The sequence below is a fragment of the Aedes albopictus genome, chromosome 2 (assembly GCF_035046485.1).
Source record: "Aedes albopictus strain Foshan chromosome 2, AalbF5, whole genome shotgun sequence".
Lineage (NCBI taxonomy): Eukaryota > Metazoa > Arthropoda > Insecta > Diptera > Culicidae > Aedes > Aedes albopictus.
Window position 1 is genome coordinate 10,705,757 of NC_085137.1, and position 21,990 is coordinate 10,727,746.

The 21,990-nt window shown below is 46.3% G+C and overlaps 1 protein-coding gene across 3 annotated transcripts in view; it reads left to right on the plus strand.

The window, feature by feature from the left end:
- LOC109398355 (solute carrier family 7 member 14) overlaps positions 1 to 21,614 on the plus strand; it is a 62,588-nt gene extending 40,974 nt beyond the window's left edge. For all 3 annotated transcript variants that reach the window (XM_062849143.1, XM_062849144.1, XM_062849145.1), the window contains exons 8-10: positions 19,169 to 19,714; positions 19,772 to 19,939; positions 20,137 to 21,614. In XM_062849143.1, the coding sequence (XP_062705127.1) occupies positions 19,169 to 19,714; positions 19,772 to 19,939; positions 20,137 to 20,303 (881 nt within the window). In that variant the 3' untranslated portion in view covers positions 20,304 to 21,614. The remainder of the gene's footprint in view (positions 1 to 19,168; positions 19,715 to 19,771; positions 19,940 to 20,136) is intronic.
- The last annotated feature ends 376 nt before the right edge of the window (positions 21,615 to 21,990 follow it).

Genomic DNA, 21,990 nt, shown 5'->3' on the forward strand with positions numbered 1-21,990 from the left:
GGGAAACCTACATTTATTCAGGTATTCCTACAGGGATTTCTCCGAGAATTCCACCAGAGATTCCTACAGGAACACCTACTGGCATTCCTTCAGTTCCTCCATGAGTTCTCCAGGGAATCGTCCAAGGGATTTCTCTAGGTATTCCTCCAGGATTTCATCCAGGACTCTCTCCAGGGACTTCTTCAGGAATTGCACCAAGAATTCCTATAGGAATTACCCCAGGAATTTCTCCACAATTTAATCCAGAAATCCCTCCAGGTATTTCCTTCAGCAATGCCTACAGCAACTCCTACTGGAATTTCTCCAGAATTTCTCTAGAGATTCCTTTATAAATTCTTCCAAGAATTCCAAGTATTTATCCAGGAATTTTTGCAGGAATTCATCATGGGGTTGCTCTAGCGATTCCCCTTGGTATTTCGCCTGTGATTCCTCCAGCGACTCCTCTAGGGTTACCTCTAGGCATTCCTTCAGAAATTCCTCCAGGAAATGCAGGATGTCTCCCAGGTATTCTCAAAGGAATTTATCCAGAGAAGGGTATTTCTGCAAGTATTCTTTCAAAGATTTCTCAAGGGAATTCTTCATATATACCTTCAATAATTCTGCTACAGATTTCTCCAATAATTCCATATGGAATTATTCGAAATATTTATGTAGCCGTTTCTTTCAGGAACTCATTTAAAAAAAATTACCAGAGATTGTTCAAAAACTAATCCATGATTTCTTTAATTATTTTGTACCAATAAAACCTGTAAGAATCCATCCAAGGATTCTTTCAATAATTCGTTCAGAAATAATTGCAGACATGCAGAGATTCCTACAGAAATTCTTCCAGGAATGCGTTAAAGAAGCTCTCCTGGGAATTCCCAAGAAATTCCTCATGGGATTGCTTCCGGGATTCATTCAGGCATTCCTCTGAGAATTTCTTTTGTGATTTTTTCAGGAACAACTCCAGGAATTATTTCAAAAATTCCTCCAAGGATTGCTCCAGGAGCTCTTCTGGGGATTCATTTAGAAGTTCTGGATTTTTTTTATCCAAAACTCCTCCAGGAATTTATACAGGACATCCTCCAGAAATTGTTTGGGGGTTTCCTTGGGAATTCCTCTTCGGAGTGCTTTCGAGATTCCTCCAAAGGTTTCTCCAGGAGTTCCTCCACGAACTATTGTAAGGGTTTCTTCAGAATTTCTTCGTTTTTTTTTCTGCCATTTATTTCAGTACTTCCTCCTGGAATTGATTCAGAAACTCATTCAAAGATTCCCTCGGAAATCACTACTGGGTTTTCGTCAGAAATTCTTCCTGGGATTCCTCCAGGAATTCTTCAAGCAATGCTTCCAGAAATTCCACTAAAAACATTTCTCGGAATTCCTGCAGAAATTCCACTAAGATTGCTCCAAGGATTGTGCAGGAATTCCTCCAGGGTTCCTCTAGAGGTTCCTACAGTAATTCTTCAAGGAATTCTTAAAGGAATACCTTCGGAGCTTCCTCCAGGGCTTTCTTCGGGAATTCTCGTGAAATTGCTCCAGTGATTCTTCAAGAAATTCCTCCCGGAATTTCTCCAGGGATTCCTCCCGGAATTTCTCCAGGGATTCCTCCAGGAATTCCTTCGTGAATTTATTCAGGAATTCCTCTAGGAATTCCTCAAGAAATTCCTCCAGAAATTCCTCCAGACATTTTTTTAGGAATTCCTACAACAATGTCTCCAGGATACCCTCTAGGGATTCCCAACAAACATTTTTGCTGTATAAGAGTGGAACACTCCACTCTTAAGCAAACTTTAGCTTAAGAAACTGCTGTTCAGCTAGTTCTGTTACTTGGGTCACTCCTGGCATTCTTTCAGGTATTTCTCCAGGAATGCTTCCAGAAATACCTCTAGGAATTCCTCCAGGGATTTCCATGGGGATTCCTCCAAGATTTCTTCAAGAATTGCCCCAGGATTTTTGCCATAAAATCCTACAGAAATTTTCAGAATTTTTTTTTCATGAATTTCTCCAGAAATCCTTCAGGTTTCCTCTAAGAATTTCTGATATTCTCCAGGAATTCCTCCAATAATTCCTCCAGAGATTCCTCTAGAAATTCCTCCAGGGATTTATCTAGGTGTTCCTCTAGGGATTCCTCTAAGAATTCCTCTAGGGATTCCTCCAATGGCTTCTTCAGGAATTTCTCTGTGAATTTATTCACGAATTCCTCCAGGAATTTTCGAGAAATTCCTGCAGCAAAGATTCCTTTGGGGATTCCTACAGGCATGTCTCCAGGAATTGCTCTAGGTATCCCTATAGGTATTCCTCCAGGCATTCTTCCAGGAGTTTCTCTAGGAATTCTTCCAGGGATTTCCTACAGTTAGTCCCCTAAACATTCCTACTGCCTCCTCCGGGGATCCTCCAGGAATTTCTACAAGAATTCCTTCAGGAATTACTCCAGGAATTCCGCCACGATTTTTTCGAGGAATTCTTTTAGAAATTCTTCAGCAGTTTCTACAGCAATTTCTCCAGAAATCACCTAGAATACCTCGAAGAATTTTATTAAGTATTCCTCCAGGAGTTCCTCCAGAAATAACTACTGTAATTCTTTCAGATTTCCCTCAAGGTGTTAATCTAGAAATTTATTCTACAGGTATTCATCCAAGAATTCCTGCAGGGATTGCTTTAGCGATTCCCCTTGGGATTTCGCTTGGGACTTCTCTAGGGTTACCTCTAAACATTCCCTCAGAAATATCTCCTTGATTTGACCCATGCATTACTTCAGGATTTCCTTCAAAGATTCTTCCAGGAATTCCCTCATACATTCCTTAAACCTTCAAAGCCGAAGGGGTCAACATGACTCCTGCGATGAAACCGAGCATAACAAAAGCTTCCACTGGTTAAAAATTCGGCTCCAAAGGGTTCAGGAATTTCTCTAGAGATTCTTTCAGGAATTGCCTCAGGGATTCTTCCACGAATTCCTCAAGAAATTCGCCTAGAAACTCATCCAGGAATATATCTAGGCATTCTTCGAGAGATTCCTTCAGGAATTGCTTCATGGATTATTCCTCCAAAAAAATCCTCCAGGGATTTCCCCACGAATTTCTCCAGGAATTTCTCCAGAAATTCTTCCAAGGATTCCTCCAGGAATTCTTCCTGAAAATCCTCCAGGAATTTTCAAGGGATTTCTTCAGAAATTTTCCCAATGATTCCTACCAGAATTCCTCTAGGGATTCCTCCAAGAATTTATGGCTGAAAGTCTCTATATTAAAGACAAATCAATCAATCAATTAAGAATTCATCCAGGGATTCCTCCAGAAATTCTTCCAGGAGTTGTTCCAGGCATTCGTCCAGGAATTACGACAAGAATTTCTCCAGAATTCCCACTAGAGATTTCTCCAAGAATTCCTCCAGAGATTTTGCCAGGAATTTGTCTAGAAGTTTCTCCAGCCATTCCTCCATGAGTTTCTCCAGGGATTCCTCTAGGAGCTCCTCAAGGCTTTCCTCCAGGGTTTCCTCCTGGGTTTCCTCCAGGCATGCCTTTAGGAATTTCTGCTGGAATTCCTTCAGAAAATCCTCCAGGGATTCATCCAGGAATACTTCCAGAGATTCCTAGTGATTCCTTCAGAAATTCCTCTCGGGATCTCTTCAAAAATTTATCCAGGGGTTCCCTCAGAAATTTTTGAAACCCTTCCATCATCTTTTTCAGGGATGCACCCAAGAATTTCTCCAGGATTATAAGAATTTCTCCAGGACTTCTAGAGGAATTCCTCCAGCAATCTGTATTAGAGTTCCTTAAGATTATTTTAAGAGGATGCATACAGGACCCATGAAATTCTCGAAAAAGTCATACAGAACTTCTTTCACAATTATCTAAGAAAAATGTTTTAGGAGTTCATTAACGAATTTCTTCAGGATAGATTCATTCAAGAACAACCTCTGCAGCTCCTGCTGAAAGATTTCTAGAGAAATCCGTTCCGCGATTCTTTCAGGAATATATCCTGAGTTTCTATTTTTCTCCAAAAACATCCATCAAGAAGTTCTCCATTGATTTTTTCAAGAACTCCTCCAGAGATTCCTCTAGAAATTTTCTCAGGGATGTTTCAAGATCTTCGTCCGAGTTTTGTGTAGGGATTTCTCCAGAAATTTAAATGGATTGCCTCAAAAAAATAACTAAAAATTTTCCAAGAGTTCCTTCAGAAATTCCTCCAGCAGTTTCTTCAGGGATTCCATCAATAATTCTTACACAGGCATGAGAATGAGACTTTTTTCTGTTTACCGTTCAACGATAGTGGCAGTAAAATAAAATCAAAACAACGGCAGCACCAATACCATCAGACGCCGCGCCGACGGCAGTCAAGCAGACGCTTGATGGTTTTCGCTTCCCCATGAAAATATTTATGAGCAGTCATGCTGAGGCGGGTGATTGCGAAAAATGTCAAATATTTTCAACTGCTAATAACTCACTTGTTTTAATAAATAATTTAAATCTATTTGCACAAATAGCTAGAGCACACTCCCAGCTTTGTGATGCATGTAAAGAAGTTTGTCTAGAAGCGGTTTGAAACGCAGAAAAATGCGAAAATGGGAGAGACAGAAATTTTTGTCGTCGTTGTGCTCGAGTACTGGCGCTCTCGCGCTTGAAAACCGTTTCGAGGAAGAAGGCAGCAGGAAAAAAAATGTTATGACATTTATTTTTCGAACAGTTTGAGTTTGGCTGGGCTTGTGATGTTCGTGTGGAAAAATGTCAAATGTACAGTCGGTAACCGTTTTTTCCAGTACATTTCTCATCCCTGCTTACAATAAGTCCTCCAGGGATTCTGCCAAGCAACACACCGTCAGGTACTAGAATCACCTAGTATGGCAGTTTGAAGGTTGATAAAACATATACATCTTTAGGGGCTCATTGATTAGAAAACTCTAACTAATACTAGACTACCGACCCATGGCAACGTGTGAGTTTCCGTTTCAAGTCTTAATTAGATAAAAACCCTTGCGAACAGTACAAATCCTCCACCGTTAACCCTCAAAGCCCCAGGACAAACTTCTTATTTTTAATCGTCTGATACTCAGGATCTGTAAAATATAAAAATAAACGGTTTTCACTATGATCGATGGGAAGAGTTGTACTTCATGTAAGAGTAGTTGTCAAACCGAAACTCCATGTTTGAACCTGTTTTTGCACCGGAAATAAGTGTTCCCTGGTGCAATGTTTTGGTGAGTCGTCTATGAATCTGGTATATTATAATAATTCTGACATCTTTAACAACTTGAAATGGTAGACCAACGCAAGAACACAATGCTGAGGCTGCTTTCTGGCATGAGTTGCGTCGGAAACTTGGTCCCAGGAGTGTACTTCCGGTAGGACTCCCTAAAACCCAATTTCGTGATCATAATCATTTTGCACCTGAAAAGATGATTTTAGAAGTTTGGAGTCTATGAAGAATTTATTTCGTATATTTGAGCCCTTCTTTTAAAAAGTTTCACAGTGCCAGTTTAGCTCTGATCGAGAACGGTCGTCTCTTATCGAGCTCGCGCATTTTCGGTAATTAAATTACCTCGGTTGTGCTTTTACGGGAAGTTTCCCACGGAGTGGCAGCAGATCGCGAGTGGTTGGTGACCGCGTGTGCCCGCAAAGTGCGGAAGTGGCCATAAAGGCATTTTTCCGGGTTATTTCCTCCACCGTTTTTCTCGCTTCGCATCCCCACGTGGGATCATAAAAATCGTTTTTTCCTTTCGCGTCGTCGGTCGGTCGGTCGTGTGGGGAGTGCTTCCGGGACGTGGCCGGGGCCACCCCGGACCTTGCCTTTCCTCGCCTGAGGGTGGGGAAGGCCAATAAGTGCCCCACGGGGCTAGTGAAAAAGTGACAGAAGAAGAAAAACGAAAGTGAAAACAACGTCCAAAAAACGTGGTTAGCGTGGGTGCTCGGCAACGGGGCCCATAGAGAAGAAAAATCTTCCGGACCTTCCGGAAGATCAGTAGGGCTACGAAAAGGGGCCCAACCCCATTAAGTGATTAACCCATTAAGCGATATAGTGCCCAGTGGTTGTTTTTTCGGCCAGTGAAGAGGCCTTTTTCGGGCCCCAGAAAGGGACCCAAACCCCCAGGGACAGACCAGTCCCCCCCCTACCACTACACCCCCCTCCCCCTCCCCCCCCCCCCCTCCAAAACTTTTTTCTCCTATTTTTTCCTCTACCCTCTCCTACACCCCAACCCTCTAAAAGATCCTTTCTCCTACCCCTCCCCCTACGACCGGTAGTGCCGGTTAGGCCGTCGTAGGTCCTCCCTTTCGAGCCACTGCGGTGAGAGAGGAGAGTTTTTTGTGAAGAACCATATCGTGTGCTGCGAGTGACAGATTTTCCACCAAGGTTCCAGTGAAGGCCGGTCGACTGAGCGGCCCTACCTCACAGTCCCGGCCCGCCGGCACCATGTCGGCGAATGGCCCCACCCCTCAACCCCCCGGGGATCCAGGAGGCCCCGGTGGTACATATACCCGGAATATACGAAACGGTGAGTACACAGATCGACTATTACCTTCGTTTATGGACCCCCAAGATACCTCCGGCGAACTCCAATACCTGCGCATGCGAGCTGTTTCCGGCGCCATCCCCACCGACCCCTTCCTCCTCCGTCTGAGTGTGGAAAAGTTCATCGGTGGACCGATCTACGGTGCCTTTAAGGAAAACAAGGGGATCTCGTACGTGCTAAAGATTCGGAGCCAGGCGCAATTCGACAAGCTCCTACGGATGAATAAACTCGCCGACGGGACAAATGTGGTGATTGAGGAGCACACGACCCTCAACCAAGTTAAGTGCGTCGTGTCTAATGCGGACACCATCGGCCTGGAGGAGAACTACATCGCGGAGCAACTCAACGGCCAACGCGTTAAAGAGGTTCGTCGGATTAAACGGAGAAACGGAAACACTGGCATACTCGAGAACACCCCTACGCTGATCCTCACCATAAGTGGCACGGTAGTCCCGGAGCATATTGACTTCGGGTGGTCGAGGTGTCGTACCAGGCCGTATTATCCAAGCCCGATGCAGTGCTTCCGGTGCTGGACGTTCGGCCATACCGGAAAGCGTTGCACGGCCCCAGCCAAGGTTTGCGGTAGGTGTAGCCAAATTCACCCGGAAGATCAGGCCCCTAACCCAACCCCAGAAGAAGGAGCAACTGCGCTGCCACAACAGAGGAGGACCTGTACTTTGCCGGCATGCTGCAAAACGTGCAACAACAGCCCCCAGCACGCCCTATCGAGCCGAGAGTGCCCTGCGTACAAGCGTGAAAACGCAATCCAGGTCATCAGGGTTGACCAGGGCATCTCGTACCCGCAAGCAAGGCGGGAATTCGAGGCTCGGGAAGCGGCCGCACAGCGAGATCAAAACCGAAACAGCTACGCCGGTGTCACGAGCAATAGTAAGGACGTGCAGATTGCCGAGCTGCAAGCCATGGTTAAGAAATTGGAGCACGACACCGTAAAACGAGAGAAGCGAATGACTGACCTGGAGGCTGCACTCCAGAACCGCCCCCTCGAGGCCAGATTGGAGGCAGCGAAGACCCACGGACCCGTCGAAGAACTCATCCGTCAGGTTGCCGAGCTTACGGCCACCGTTAAGCAGCTTCAGGAGGACCTCAGGACCAAGGACTCAATTATCGCCGAACTCCAAAAACAGCAGCTTACCCCGAAAAACTCCACAAACGCTAACGCAATCACGGAAACCCCAATGACACTTCCCCCCAGCACTAACAGCCAAGATAGCTACCGACTAACCATCCAGGACCCCAAGGTGGCCGACCAGGTCGCCGCTTGGATCCAGGCCAATGGCCCCGGATCTACCAACACAGCACAGAAAACCACCGAAGGAACCACCGCGAAGAAGACCAAGAAACCCAAAACAAAGAAGAAAGTCAGCAGCGAACCAGCCCCAGCCAAGAACCACTCTCTCCTGAGCCGTCAAGGCAACAGGGAAGAGGGCACCGATCAGGAAATGATGACGGACAGCGATAACTCGATCGGCACTGTGGCCTCGTCCGCAGCCGGGTCAAAACGTGCCCACGCACTCTCTTCTTCAGGCGCGGAAACCTCGAACTCTAGCAAGAACACCCGGACCACCCGGAACCGGAAAAAGGTTCCGCGCGAAACCGGGTCAAAAACGACGACGGACTAAAAGCCCCCGCTTACGTCGCTCAACATCGCACACAAAACAGCACTATAATTGGCACTCCCCCCTTCCCTTCTCCTCCTCATCACTCCCTCCAAAATCCCTACCAAAAAGCCAAAACAAATATCAGTTGAGCGACCAACAACCACCCCTACGAACACCAGCAACAACGTCAACCCTGAAACCCTAAGCTCACCAACGACGGTCCCAACAAGGACCGAAACACCACAGAACAACCTCGAAGCTTTGGAGAAAGCTGATAATCAACCCCGCCTCCCCCGGCGGAATCCTCCGCGGAGCAGGCTCCCCCCGGAGCGCTACCGCAACAACGCTACTTCCCTCTGTCCTCCTCAATCAACCGGACTCAAGCCTCTCTCGGCACAGGAGCGAACAAACGCCGCCGCCTACGACAGAATGGCCACTATCCGTGACCAAACGGCGGGTCCACCCATAGCCGGCCCCTCGGGGCGGAACCAAAACACAGTTCCAACACTAGATCCGGATCCAACTCAGGATCCTTCTGGGCACCTCGGACCGGCGTTTCCGAGCGGTAAGTCCCACCCCAAGCATCTTCCCTACCAGCCAGACCCACCCAGCGAAAGCCTGATTTCGATCGGGCATAACCAGCCCCGCCCCCCTCGGCGAAATCCTCCGCGGCGCAGGCTCCCCCCGGAGCGCTACTGCAACAACACTACTTCCTCCCACTACCCCGCACAATCAGCCAGACCCAAGCCACTTTCGGCACAGAAACGATCGAGCGCCGTCGCCCACGACGAAATGGTTACTATCCGTGACCGCATGACCCGACTACCCACAGCCGGCCCCTCCGGGCGGAATCAGTATACCCCCTCCACGCCGGATTTGGATCCAACTCAGGATCCTTCTGGGCACCTCGGACCGACAGTTCCGAGCGGTAAGACCCACCCAACGCCAACGCCACACCACAGCCAGCCAGACAACCTCGACGGAAGTTCGGTCTCGCCTGGACCCCTAGGGAGCAGCGCCTCGAGTGGTAAGTCCCACTTGATCCAAGATCCCCACCGGACGCCACCCAGCCTCGTACTACAGTGGAATATCAACGGGTTCTGGAATAACCTCCCCGACCTGCAACTGTTGGTCCACGATCAACAACCGCTAGTAGTTGCCCTCCAAGAAATCCACCGGATCGATGAGGGGGCAATGAACAACACACTACGACGGCGCTTCACATGGTTCAAGACCGCCACCACCTCCATCTACCACTCTGTGGCCATCGGAGTCGCCGCCGAAGTTGCGGCCACCAAGCTGAACATCAAGTCCGACCTTCCCGTTGTCGGAGTCCGGCTTGGCCTACCGATTGCGCTATCGGTCCTCTCACTATATCTTCCCAACGGAAAAATCCCCGACCTGGGAGGTCAGATCCAAGAAATTCTCCGGCAAGTTCCGGAGCCGATCCTGATCGTCGGCGACGTCAACGGGCACCATCAAACCTGGGGAAGCAGGAGAAACAACCCGCGCGGCAACTGCATCATGCAGGTTGCCAACGACAGCGATCTACTGGTCCTCAATGACGGATCCCCAACCTTCCTACGGGGCACCATCGAATCGGCGATCGACATTGCCCTCGCCTCCTCAAGGATTGCTCCCCGGTTGCGGTGGCACACCGTTGAGGACCCCCACGGCAGCGACCATACGCCCATTGTTATTGCCCTAAGCGACAACAATCCGCCGGAAACAACCCGACGGCCCCGGTGGTTGTACGACAAAGCTGACTGGACGACTTACCAAGCGGCCGTAGAGGATGCTTTCGACAACGTGAAGCCCTGCACAATGGAAGAAATCACTTCCGTAATAATCCAGGCCGCCGGGCAGGCCATCCCGAAGACCAGCCCAAACCCGGGAAAACGCGCTCTTCACTGGTGGGACAGCACCACCAAGGCGGCGGTTAAACTCCGCCGAAAAAAGCTACGGGCCTTGAAAAGGGCCAAAGATCGACTCCCGCCGGACCATCCGAAACTAGAACTGGCCAACGAAGAATACAAAAGCGCCCGGAACTCCTGCCGCCAGGAGATCAGGGAAGCCAAGGAGAAGTCATGGAAGGAGTTCCTGGACTCAATCAATGACCAGCAAACGTCGGCCGAGCTCTGGCAGAAAGTCAATTCACTCCAAGGGAAACGCCGAACAAAAGGGATCTGCCTGTCCCTAAACGGATCGCCCACCAGGGATCCACAGGAGATCGCTGAGGCGATGGCGGACTACTTCCATGGGCTCTCGGCTATGGAAAAATACCCTGCTTCTTTTCTCAAAACCCACCCATCCCCGCGGACCGCCCTGTCCAGTTTCAACGTTCCCCCCGACCGGGGCCAGGAGTTCAACCTCCCGTTCAAACTCCATGAACTAGAGTTCGCCCTCAGCAGGGCCAAGGGGAAATCCTCCGGGCCTGACGAGCTCGGATACCCCATGATTCGAAACCTCCCACCCAGCTGTAAGCGTAGCCTACTGCAGGCCATAAATACCATTTGGGCCTCCGGATCGTTACCAAGCGGGTGGAAAACGAGCCTGGTAGTCCCGATCCCCAAAGGATCTGGACCTGCTAACGAAGTCTCCAACTATCGGCCCATCGCTCTTACCAGTTGCGCCTCCAAGGTTGTAGAAAAGATGGCGAACCGCCGTCTCGTGGAATACCTCGAAACTAACGGTCACCTAGATCAACGGCAACACGCTTTCCGGGCCGGACGCGGCACCGGTTCCTTCCTGGCCGAATTGGGCCAAACGCTGGACGATGCATTAGAGCGCAAAGAGCATGCTGAGATCATATCCTTGGACCTGGCCAAGGCCTATAACCGGGCCTGGACCCCTGACGTTCTGGCTAGGCTAGCTCACTGGGGAGTTACCGGAAACCTCCTACAATTCTTGAAGGACTTCCTTACAGGGAGATCCTTCCAGGTAATCATCGGAAACAGCCGAAGTAGCCCCCGAGAGGAAGAAACTGGCGTCCCACAAGGATCCGTGATTGCGGTCACCATTTTCCTGGTAGCCATGCACGGGGTCTTTGAGACCATCCCGAGGGGTGTCTACCTAAAGGTGTACGCCGATGACATCACCCTCATCGTGATCGGCGTGCACCCAAAGGCAATACGAAGGAAGGCCCAAGCAGCCACGAATGCCGTTGGGAAGTGGGCGGCCAAGGCCGGCTTTGAAATCTCGGCCACCAAATCGGCCAGACTACACATCTGTGACAGCAACCACCGGTTGCCCCGGGAGCAAATCACGCTCAATAAGGAAGTGATCCCAACAAGGAAAACCTTGAAAATCCTCGGGGTCACCCTTGACCGGCACATGACCCTACAAGCCCATCTGGATACCGTTAGAAAGAGCTGCGAAACCCGGTTGAACCTCCTTCGGAGCATCTCCGGCAAGAGAACCCGGAGCGATCGGACCACCCACCTCCGGGTCGCCGACGCTGTGATAGGCAGCCGCCTAACCTACGGGATCGAAATCACGTGCAGAGCCCGGGAACGCCTGATCAAGGTTTTGGGGCCCATCCATAACCGGGCCATTCGAACGATCTCCGGCCTTCTACCGTCGACCCCCGCCGACGCAGCATGCGTCGAGGCTGGTGTTTTTCCCTTCCGGCAGAAAATCGCCCAAACAATTTGCAACCGAGCCATAGGCTTCCTCGAGAAGACCCGGGATAATGGGCAAGGCTGCTTCCTGAGCGGGCAAGCAAACCTGGCCCTTCAATCCGTGGCCAACGCCACGCTTCCCCCGGTGGCAGGTCTCCACCGGCTCGGACCGAGAAGCTGGTCGGCCAGGGCACCAGAAATTGACCGAGCAATCAAGAGCCGCTTCGCACGGCAAGCTCAACCCCAGGAACTCCAGGCTTTTTTCCTGGAGAGGATCCGAGGCCGATACAAATATCACGCGATCTACTATACCGACGGCTCTAAACTGGGGGACCGAGTGGGCATTGGTGTCCACGGCACGGACCCAGAACTACACCACCGCCTCCCGGCGGAGTGCTCGGTTTTCTCGGCCGAAGCAGCAGGAATCTTCCAGGCCATCACAGCACCAAGGGACGGTGCCGTACTGGTGGTAACCGACTCTAACAGCGCCATCTTCGCCATCGACAACGTAATGGCCAAGCACCCTTTCATCCAGGGCATCCAGGCGGCCCTAGACGCTGCCGAACATCGGACGGTACTGATGTGGGTCCCCGGGCACTGCGGAATCCGCGGCAACGAACGCGCCGATGTCCTGGCCGGCATTGGCCGGAACAGCCCCTACCTCACCCGGAAAATCCCAGCGGACGATGCTAAGAAATGGGTCAATGACACCATCCGACAAGCCTGGGCCAACGAGTGGTGGCGGAATCGGACCCTCTTCCTACGGAAGGCAAAACCAAGCATAGAACCCGGAGAAGACCTCCCTAACCAGCGGGAGCAGATCATCCTGTCCCGACTCAGGACGGGACACACAAGAGCGTCCCACAACATGGCCGCCGGAAACTCCGGCTTCCGCCGGCAATGCGAAAACTGCGACACCCCTAACACGGTAGAGCACTTCCTGTGCGTCTGCCCGGCACTCGGGAACCTCCGAGAAACACACCAAATCAGCGACATCCCAAGCTCACTTTCGAATGACGAAGTCCGTGAGCGGCAAGTTATAAACTTCTTGAAAGAGGCTGGCCTATATCACGAGATTTGAGAAGCGCCATACCGCTGGCGGGACCGGTGGGCACCTCGGACCTCTCGGATTTCCCGGGATCCGAGCGGTAAGGCCCACCCATCAACCAACCCCAACTTCAAGGTCGGATACCCGGAGCAGCAGGAGAAAGATCAGCGGGTACTCTCTGCAACCGTCGGGGCGCCGTCCAACCGGAAGCCGGTAGGGGACCGGCATGGACGGGTCGACCTCGGCGTTGTGGGGAGGAACCGCTGATACAACGAATCCTCCGGCAGTCGGGGCGCCTCCAACCGGAAGCCGGCAGGGGACCGGCATGGACGGACCGACCTCGGCGCCGGACGGACACCGAGACCAGCAGAAACAACGACCACCCTACACCGCAATGACCCTCCTGGTGGGCACCTCGGACCTCTCGGGGTCTCCCGGGATCCGAGCGGTAAGGCCCACCCCCCAGCATACCACCAACCACAGCGACCCTCAAGGTCGGCACCAGTAGCGAAGAACCGTGGACCACCGGTGGGCACCTCGGACCTCTCGGGATCCCGGGATCCGAGTGGTAAGCCCCACCCCCTTCTCAACAAACCGCCAACAAACAACTCCGCCTACCTCGCGGTCCCAACGGATCCTCAATGGCCCCCCATGGGGAGGAGCCATCCAACGCACCAAGAAGCTCTTCGAGGCCAACCCCGGCCGTGAACGGCCCGAGGCGAGCTGTAAGGCGCCTGGAACCTCGTACCCAACCACACCCAACCCGGCTAACCAGTCGGAAACGGACTTCGTGTCAACCCTGGCCGGAATGGCCCGTGGCGAGCCGCTGGCTCCCAGGACCCCACAGGATAGGACGGACAACCTGACCGGCATACAACCCCCTTCCCCCGGTGAGCGGCGGGCCTCTCGGGCCCACATCACCGGCACCATAAACCGAAGGAAAACGGACAGCAGCAAACAAAATCTTGGACAAAAATGAAATGTATTTTTTCTCCCCGGGGGCCCCCTCTGGGCCCTCACATACCCGAATGATATGTGAACTGCCAGACTTTGTAGCTTTTTACCAGGTGAGCCCCTCTGGCTCACCTTTCTCAGGAAAGAGACGAACCAGCCAAGGGCTGAAAGTCTCTCTAATAAAGACAAATCAATCAATCAATTAAAAAGTTTCACTCATGTGATTAACCCACCTAAAATTCAAACACGGGTCATACTTTTAGCCAACGAGTTATTACTCGATCATTGCATACTTTTAGGCGTTTCCCAGACAACCAGGCATCGCATAAGGATGCACGCTGTACATCGTATAAAGTACTATCACCGACAAACTGACGTGGTGGCTAGTGCAATGCGTCGTGGAATGCGCGTCCAAAAGTTTAAATTAAAAACCGTTGAAACACTATCGCGTGCTATCGCCATCTGTTGATTTTCGTTCAGAAGTATATTGACCGGACAACATCGAGCACTCTTAAATATTATCGCACATGCATGTGTTGAAATGGGAAGATTTTCCTACGTCGAACGATGCTCTTCAAAATGACTATAATTACAAATACTCCTCATGTTTGTCGAAAAAAAGCAAAATCGATTAATTCTATTGTAAATGTAGCTTTTTTGTAAGTGCTGAACACTAAATTATCACACAGATTTTCATTCTTTTTTGGATTTGTTTAAGAGTGCATGTTTACATTTCGTGGCGTCGTCGGCGTCGCCCTCGTGAGCGCTCCCTTCCTCGTTTCGTTGCTATTCGGCTAATTTTATGTCAATACCAGCATTACCATTTCATCATAATATCCTCGATAATATCCAAAGTAATTGTTCCTGAAGCAATATTTTCTATTCCTTGAACGAATAAGGGCTTAATTTTGTGAGATTTTTCTGTACAAAACATGAAATAGTGGACGACCGAGCACTCGATATCGAAGCAACAGCAACGTACGTTGTCGTAGCGACGTCCGTTGAATCCGGTGGGTGAGAAAAGTATAGCATGCAGATGATAACAGCTACTAATAATGGTATCATTTAACTACGACTGAACATAACTTTCTCTATTTTACACTCAAATGCATTAGTAAACCGTAAAATGTTACATTCCGAGTGCCGACCAAGCCGCAGACTCATATGACCAGCTATCACGTGTTCTTTGTTTACAAATTCGAACAAGACGACCATTAGCGGAGCCAGCTTTTTCTTTTCTCTTGCTCACTCTCCCAAACATGCAAGCGAAAGAGCGAGATGAAAGAGGGGGCAAGCTGCCTCCTTTTCCATCTTTCTCTTTCTCGTGTACGTTCAGGAGAGTGAGTAAGAAGAAAGAAAATGCTGGCTCCGCCAATGAAGACGACGCTTGCATAGGCGTCGTGATATTGACAAACGTCACTTTCACTTTGACATTTGCGACCACTGGCCTTTGAATTGATCGTTTTATTTCTTCGGTCATGTGCCGAGCTCGAGAGTCACGTCAGTTCGTCGGTGGTACTATTTTAAGTCACTATCGCATATATGTACGGCTGAGGGACAATTTTCATCGCATATGATGTTATTTTTTGAACTTACTGCGATGTATCTGGTAAAATCATATAAGAGTGCAAATTAACTTGTATAATGCATGACTACATCGTAGTAGATGACATTCCGATGTTTTGTTGCGACGAACTTTGCTTATTCGCAAAAGCGTTCGAGTGAACTCGCAAAGTGTCAATTGAATTCGCATAATTGCGTACTGCGATGATAATACGACTTCGCTTGGTGCTTTTCTAATTATGTCAGTTTAACTCGCATTGGTGTACAAACTAAATCGCACAAAAGTGAAAATAAACTCGTTCAAATGTACATACAAACTCGCATAAGCTAGAATCGTTAACGTTGGCATATTGCGATGTGATATGTGATAACAATGAAAGAGGTGCTGTTGGAGTGCCAAAAAGTTAAAAGAAAGTGAAAAGTCATCATTATGGTTACAAAACAAGTTACAAAGTCATAATTTTTGTTTTGTTGACCTTTTGGTGGTGGTGCTAGCAAGAGAGGAGTAGTGGTAATTGTGCGGGAAATCATGCTACGTCATTTTGATTTCCAAAGAGCCTGCCGAACACGTACATCGTACGGAAACCAAGCACTGAGGTGAGTTAGAATGTCATGACATTTTATCAGAGTGTTTCATAAGTAGTGTTTGGTACTAAGTGTGAAGTGCGGCTCGATAATTCAAAGGTTATTAGTTCGATACTAATGGACGAGAACAGCTTTCCCGGGAAGCTGACTAGACTGATAAGAGCAACGATGGACGGTGTGCAGAACAGCGTAAGGATTTCGGGTGAACTATCCAGTTCATTTGAATCTCGATGGGGACTACGACAAGGTGATGGACTTTCCTGCCTACTATTCAACATCGCCCTGGAAGGTGTTATGCGACGAGCCGGGCTAAACAGCCGGGGTACGATCTTCACGAAATCCAGCCAATTTGTATGTTTTGCGGATGACATGGATATTATTGCTAGGACATTTGGAACGGTGGCAGAACGATTATTTCAGGAATGCACCTGAGATTCTGATTTTCTTCAAGTACGCCATCAAGAAGTTATCCTTTGATTTTTTTTTTCAAAAACTTCTCCAGAGATTTTTCCAGGTATGTTATAAGAAAGTTCTTCCAGAAAGTCCTCTATGGATTCGTTCAAAAATTTATAAATGGGCTCCTTCAGAAATTTCTTCCGAAATATTTCAAGCGTTTCCTCCATCGATTTTTTTAGGACTTACCCTAGAATTCCTTCAGAACTTAACCAGGGACCTCCTTCCGAATTTTGAGTAGGGGTTTTGCCAGAAATTTCTCTTGGAATATCTGAAAGAAGTTGTCTAAAAATACAGTGATAGACATTCGTTTAGCCGAGACCAAAAAAAGTGTCAGGAAACCCATACAAAAGGTTTTATTATAAAACTTTTTTATCGTAGTGATAGTATATCTAGTGCTGTTTTATAATAGTTGTTTATGTGACGAGTTGCAAAATGTTGATTTTTTCAGCACGAGTCGTACATTTATCCAACGAGGCTTGCCGAGTTGGATAAATACGAAGAGTGCTGAAGAAATCGAGTTTTGCAACGAGTTCCATACAAAATTTTATGCAATGATTTTTTTCATTATACAACTCATTTGAGTTGCATAATGTTCATAATGCAACTCAAATGAGTTGCATAATGAACATTATGCAACTATTTTTCATTATGCAACTCATTTCAGTTGCATAATGAACCGGTACGGAAAAGTAGGTCATTATGGTACTGAAATGAGTAGTATAATATAGAAACTATGATACTGAATTGTATAAAAATGTTATACATCACACTTACATATACACTGAAACAAAAACGAGGGTAAAAATCCTTCAAATGTCTTTTTTGCCTAGACATTCGTTTAGCCGAGGTAAATGAAAAATTGGTTTTCAATAGTTTTTTTTTTGCAATTTCGTGAGTATATTTCGAGGATATATTCCAAGGCATTTAGTTTATGACGTGTTACCAAGATAATTGACCTGTAAACACTCAAACGTAAGCTAGATTAGCAGTTTTGAAAATATGGCACAGAATTATTGTTAGAAAAATTCAAATTATTGCATAAAATGTCATAAAAAAAAATTAAGTATACTAGTTTTTGGTTGTTTAAACTTTAAAATGGGATTGATAAAAGCTAAAATAAATAGTTCCGCATTGAAATAAAGACGTTCCCTAATGCCTGTGGAGCATACCTGTTTGATACTAGCATTACTGAATGAGTGCTAAGTGAAAGAACTGCAAGTGCTAAGTGAAAGAACTGCAAGTAGTGTCAGAATTTTTGTAACCTGTTCATTTAAAAGCAGATGCTCATACAAAAATGCAAGATATGTTCAAACAATTGGCATATTTTATTCAATCTGAAGAAATATATTATAAATGAGTCTTAGCTGTGAACCACATTCATTTTTAATATGATTTATTTGAAAAGAATGTCTAAATTATGAAACAAGTAGCTCATGCTAGAAATTTGAATACTTTCAGTGCAATTTCTCGAAATATGAGCCGTCCAATGTATTTTATTTCAGCCAGAATACAGTCTGGAAGATATTGGGAGCTATTAAAAGACGTAATAGTAGTGAACGCTGTGATTTATGCAAGTGAAACAATAATATTTCATCAAAACAATACTTAAATACGTGATTTTTTGATGGTTTGCGTTATTTTTTTTCTGTTAAAAACATTGTTTTTCGTGAATTTTTAACCTGTTTTGGTCATGAAACTTTCATTGCAGTCTTTTGAAACACTTCCGATAAAAATAACTACATCAATTTCAATTTGGAAACATTTACAATATTATGACATATTTGTATGAGATGCATGCAAAATTAATATGGCAACACTTCCAAAAACGACCTAATTCATGATTTACAAGTCGATCTATAATGCAGGTCACCATACAAAATTACTTTGTTGGATATTTTTTAGTTTTTTGAAATTTGTTAGTTTTTTATTATGGAATTCTTCAATTCGGCTAAACGAATGTCTAGGCAAAAAATGACATTCGAAGGGTTTTTACCCTCGTTTTTGTTTCAGTGTATATGTAAGTATGATGTATCATATTTTTATAAAACAGTACTAGATATACTATCACTACGATAAAAAAGTTTTATCATAAAATCTTTTGTATGAGTTTCCTGACATTTTTTTTGAAAATTTTTTAGCCTCGGCTAAACGAATGTCTATCACTGTATTCCTGGGATTCCTTCAAGAATTCTTATGATAAGTCTGCCAACCAACATACCGTCAGGTACTCAGAAAAACTAGTCTGACAGTTTGAAAAGACATGGACATCCTCAGGGGCCCATTGATTAGAAAACTCCATCCAATATCTGGTTCCTCGATTGTAGACCACCAACCCATGGCGGTGTGCTGTAAGCCTTAATTAGATAAAAACCCTTTGAAACAGTACAAATCCTCTACTTTCAAGTACTAGGTAGAAGAGCTAGATTGACAGTCCAAGGAAACATACAGAACGGTGGGCGTTGATTCCATATCAATACCGTCGTTGCACGATCCCGCTGGTTAATGTGACCCTTGTTAAATACATGGTGGCTCCAGAGAGGAAGGTACAAAGTTCGCTCGGGTTGTATCTTCTTCGACTGCAGTTCGTAAGAACTAACTGTTTAATCGTTATTCGAAGTGTTGCTGGCGTCCTACTCAGTTATATACCAAACTTATTATAATAATGGAATGCTGTTTGTATGTCATGAATTTCTGTGAGAACGGATAATTGTATTTGCATTATTCTTTCACTCCAAATATCCTAATCGAGAGTACATCAAGAACATACAAATCTGTTTTAGATCATTCAGTACAAACCTACATAGTCTTGACCATTGCGTCTTTCTTCTTCCATTACGTAGATGATTCCTCTTTGGCGTACAGCCGGCTTAATACTGCTCCCAAACCCGCCCCAACTCAGTCGAGTTCAACCAAAACGAGAAAAGCGGTCTGGTTCTTCCGGAGACCATCGGTAGCTTCCAGTGCTCACAGCGTGCTTGCCGGCAACCGTACGGCCAAGAACGGTCCCCGCGAAGAACACGAACGCGAATGGCTACTACTGGGAGAACCTCCATCGCCCAAGGTTCCGGACAGTCCAGCTAACAATGTAGAATCGACTGTTCTATCGGATCAGGTGTCCGACATTGAGTGCATCGCGCTGGCCAAACCGGAGAATACGGATAGCGACGAGGAGAGTAGCACCGACATCGATGCCATCGTGGACGAGTACCGACAGAAGGTTAAAGTATCGACGGCTGGCCCGCTGGACAACAATACGCTGAGGCTTCCTTCGGCGACCAGCTGGAAGCTGACGGTGGTATTCATTGGACTGATCGTCACGGGGTGCGTGCTGACGTCCACAGGGCTGATGCTGTGGGAAACGAATACAATAATTGTCGGAGTTAATCGTAAGTTAAATGTTTAGGGGATATTCGGAATGAAAATAGTTATATTTCGCATTTTAGTGGTCTTCATTCCGTCCGCCATTTTGATGCTATTTCCAAAGTACGACCAGACTACTTCGACCACGCCGTCAACACTCACATGTACGATAACGCTGCTGGGAGCAACCGTCTTGTATTCTGCATCATTCCTCCAGTCATGGCCTGCTTTGCTGTTGTGGTTTGTGGCAGGTAAAAGAAAAGTGACAAACGAGTCGAGTTGGAGCCTTACATAAGTCCTGTTCAACGACGTAGGTTGAACTTGCTCGAACTTGCTCCATCCCGCTCTTTCCAGTTTGTTGATAAATGGGCGAGAGTAGGATGCAGCAACTTCGAGCAAGTTCAACCTACGTCGTTGAACAGGACTATAATCTTACTTGTAAATCTAGGTCTCTTCCTATTCATCCGGTGCGACACGTGGTGCTGTCTCTGTCTGGAGCGTCCGCCATCGACGCAGACACTGATCGCTAGCGTTTCCGGAACCAGGACTACCATCCGGGTGCCCCGACCTCCAAAAGGATCCATTATTCCGTCGCGCATTGCTGGCCACAGCTGACGACAGTCCGACAGTTCGGAAAGCGAATTTTTCGACGAAGAGGACACGGTTGAGGAGTGGACCGACTGATGGGTCTAAGTAGGCGTGGGGTTTGCATAATATCATCTCTTGACAGAGCATTCTGGTTGTTTTGTGGACATTTTTCTGATCTATTCACCCCGATTCATAATCGCTGTTGCTCCAAAGGAAAACTGATAACCAGATACATACGTGTGATTTTACAATAACATTCGAAAACGAATTATGAAAAAGTATATAATGCTGTTAACGAGAGAATCAGAGGCCGAAAGACAAAAGGTAAGGATATAAAAATGATAAGCCAATGTAATTTCAGAATAGAAATTGAGATGTAGCTAATCATAGCAAAAAATATCAAAACACTACGGCCCCGAGTACGTGATGTCAAATATTTGACAAGAAATGTACTAAAAAGTAAACATCTGTTTGACACAGGTGAATATTCGATCAAGTCAAACCAGATGTTTGAGCATTTATTTGTTCTTGGTCAAATATTTCACCATGTTGACTTATTCTTCCCGATCTTCTGTCTCTCGACCATGCGTTCTTTAATAATATTTGTCTTTCGACATTTTGTCATACATTCGAAACTGTAAACCTTTACATGTGATACCAAATGTGGATTGTTAAATATAAGACCGATTGAATTCAATTAAAGACGTAGTATCGAATAATTTCTCTCTCATGTCAATTTAGAAGTAATAATATAAACAATGAAGAATCTGCTAACAAAGGAATAAGCCAGTTAAATAGACAAGCAATCATTTCACCGAAAAGTATTAGCTAGATCGAACCTGGAAGAATAGTTTCAAAGTGCAATAAAAAGGACGATACCAAAGCAAAAAAAAGTCTTAACAAATTAGTCAGATGTAGCATTTTTACGAAGCAAGTTAATTTCGATTAAATTTTATTGCAATAATCAGTAGACAGCCTTAAGCTCAATAACGGCAATTAGGGGAGGTATCTTAGAATGCCTATCGGCAATTCAAACGTTAAATAAGACTTGATTTGCAGCCAAAGAGATCACATATAGTAGTCGGTGAGATAGTTTTGAGAAAAAAAAAGGAAAATCTCACAAAGAAGCGGCCTTTCCGTAGCGAACAGTAAATTTTAGAAACAGAACAACAGAGGACATTATTTTGAAAAATCATAGCTTAACCAGTCAGTAGTTTGCAGATCGAAAAACAGATTTTAATATATTCGCGAAATTCTTGCAGGTTTAACGAAGAGGAAGAGAACTAGGCCGTAGTTACGAAATGTGATTTGAACAAGTTTGCGCAATGGATGAATTTTTTTTTTTTTTTTTTTTTTTTTTTTTTTTTTTTTTTTTTCTTTTTTTCAATTTTCAATTCTCAGAAACACATTTTCGTTGTTTGTCAAAAGATTAATTGCTCTGTGTGTACCTTCTTGGAAGACTTGAACTTGAACTACTTTACAACTAATGTTACAACTTTTAACCTTTAAGTAAACGATTAAGTGTGCACTTTTCTGGTTGTATTCGTTCTTGCTGTATCGTTACTGTTCTAAGACGTATATATTTCCATATTGGTTGTTATTCTGGTCTGTGCACGCAAAAGTGCGGCTAACTGTTTAATTCGATTTAATGTTAACGCTAAGATTTACATAAGCTGTGAACTATAAGAAATAAAAAGGTTAAATGGAGGATTGC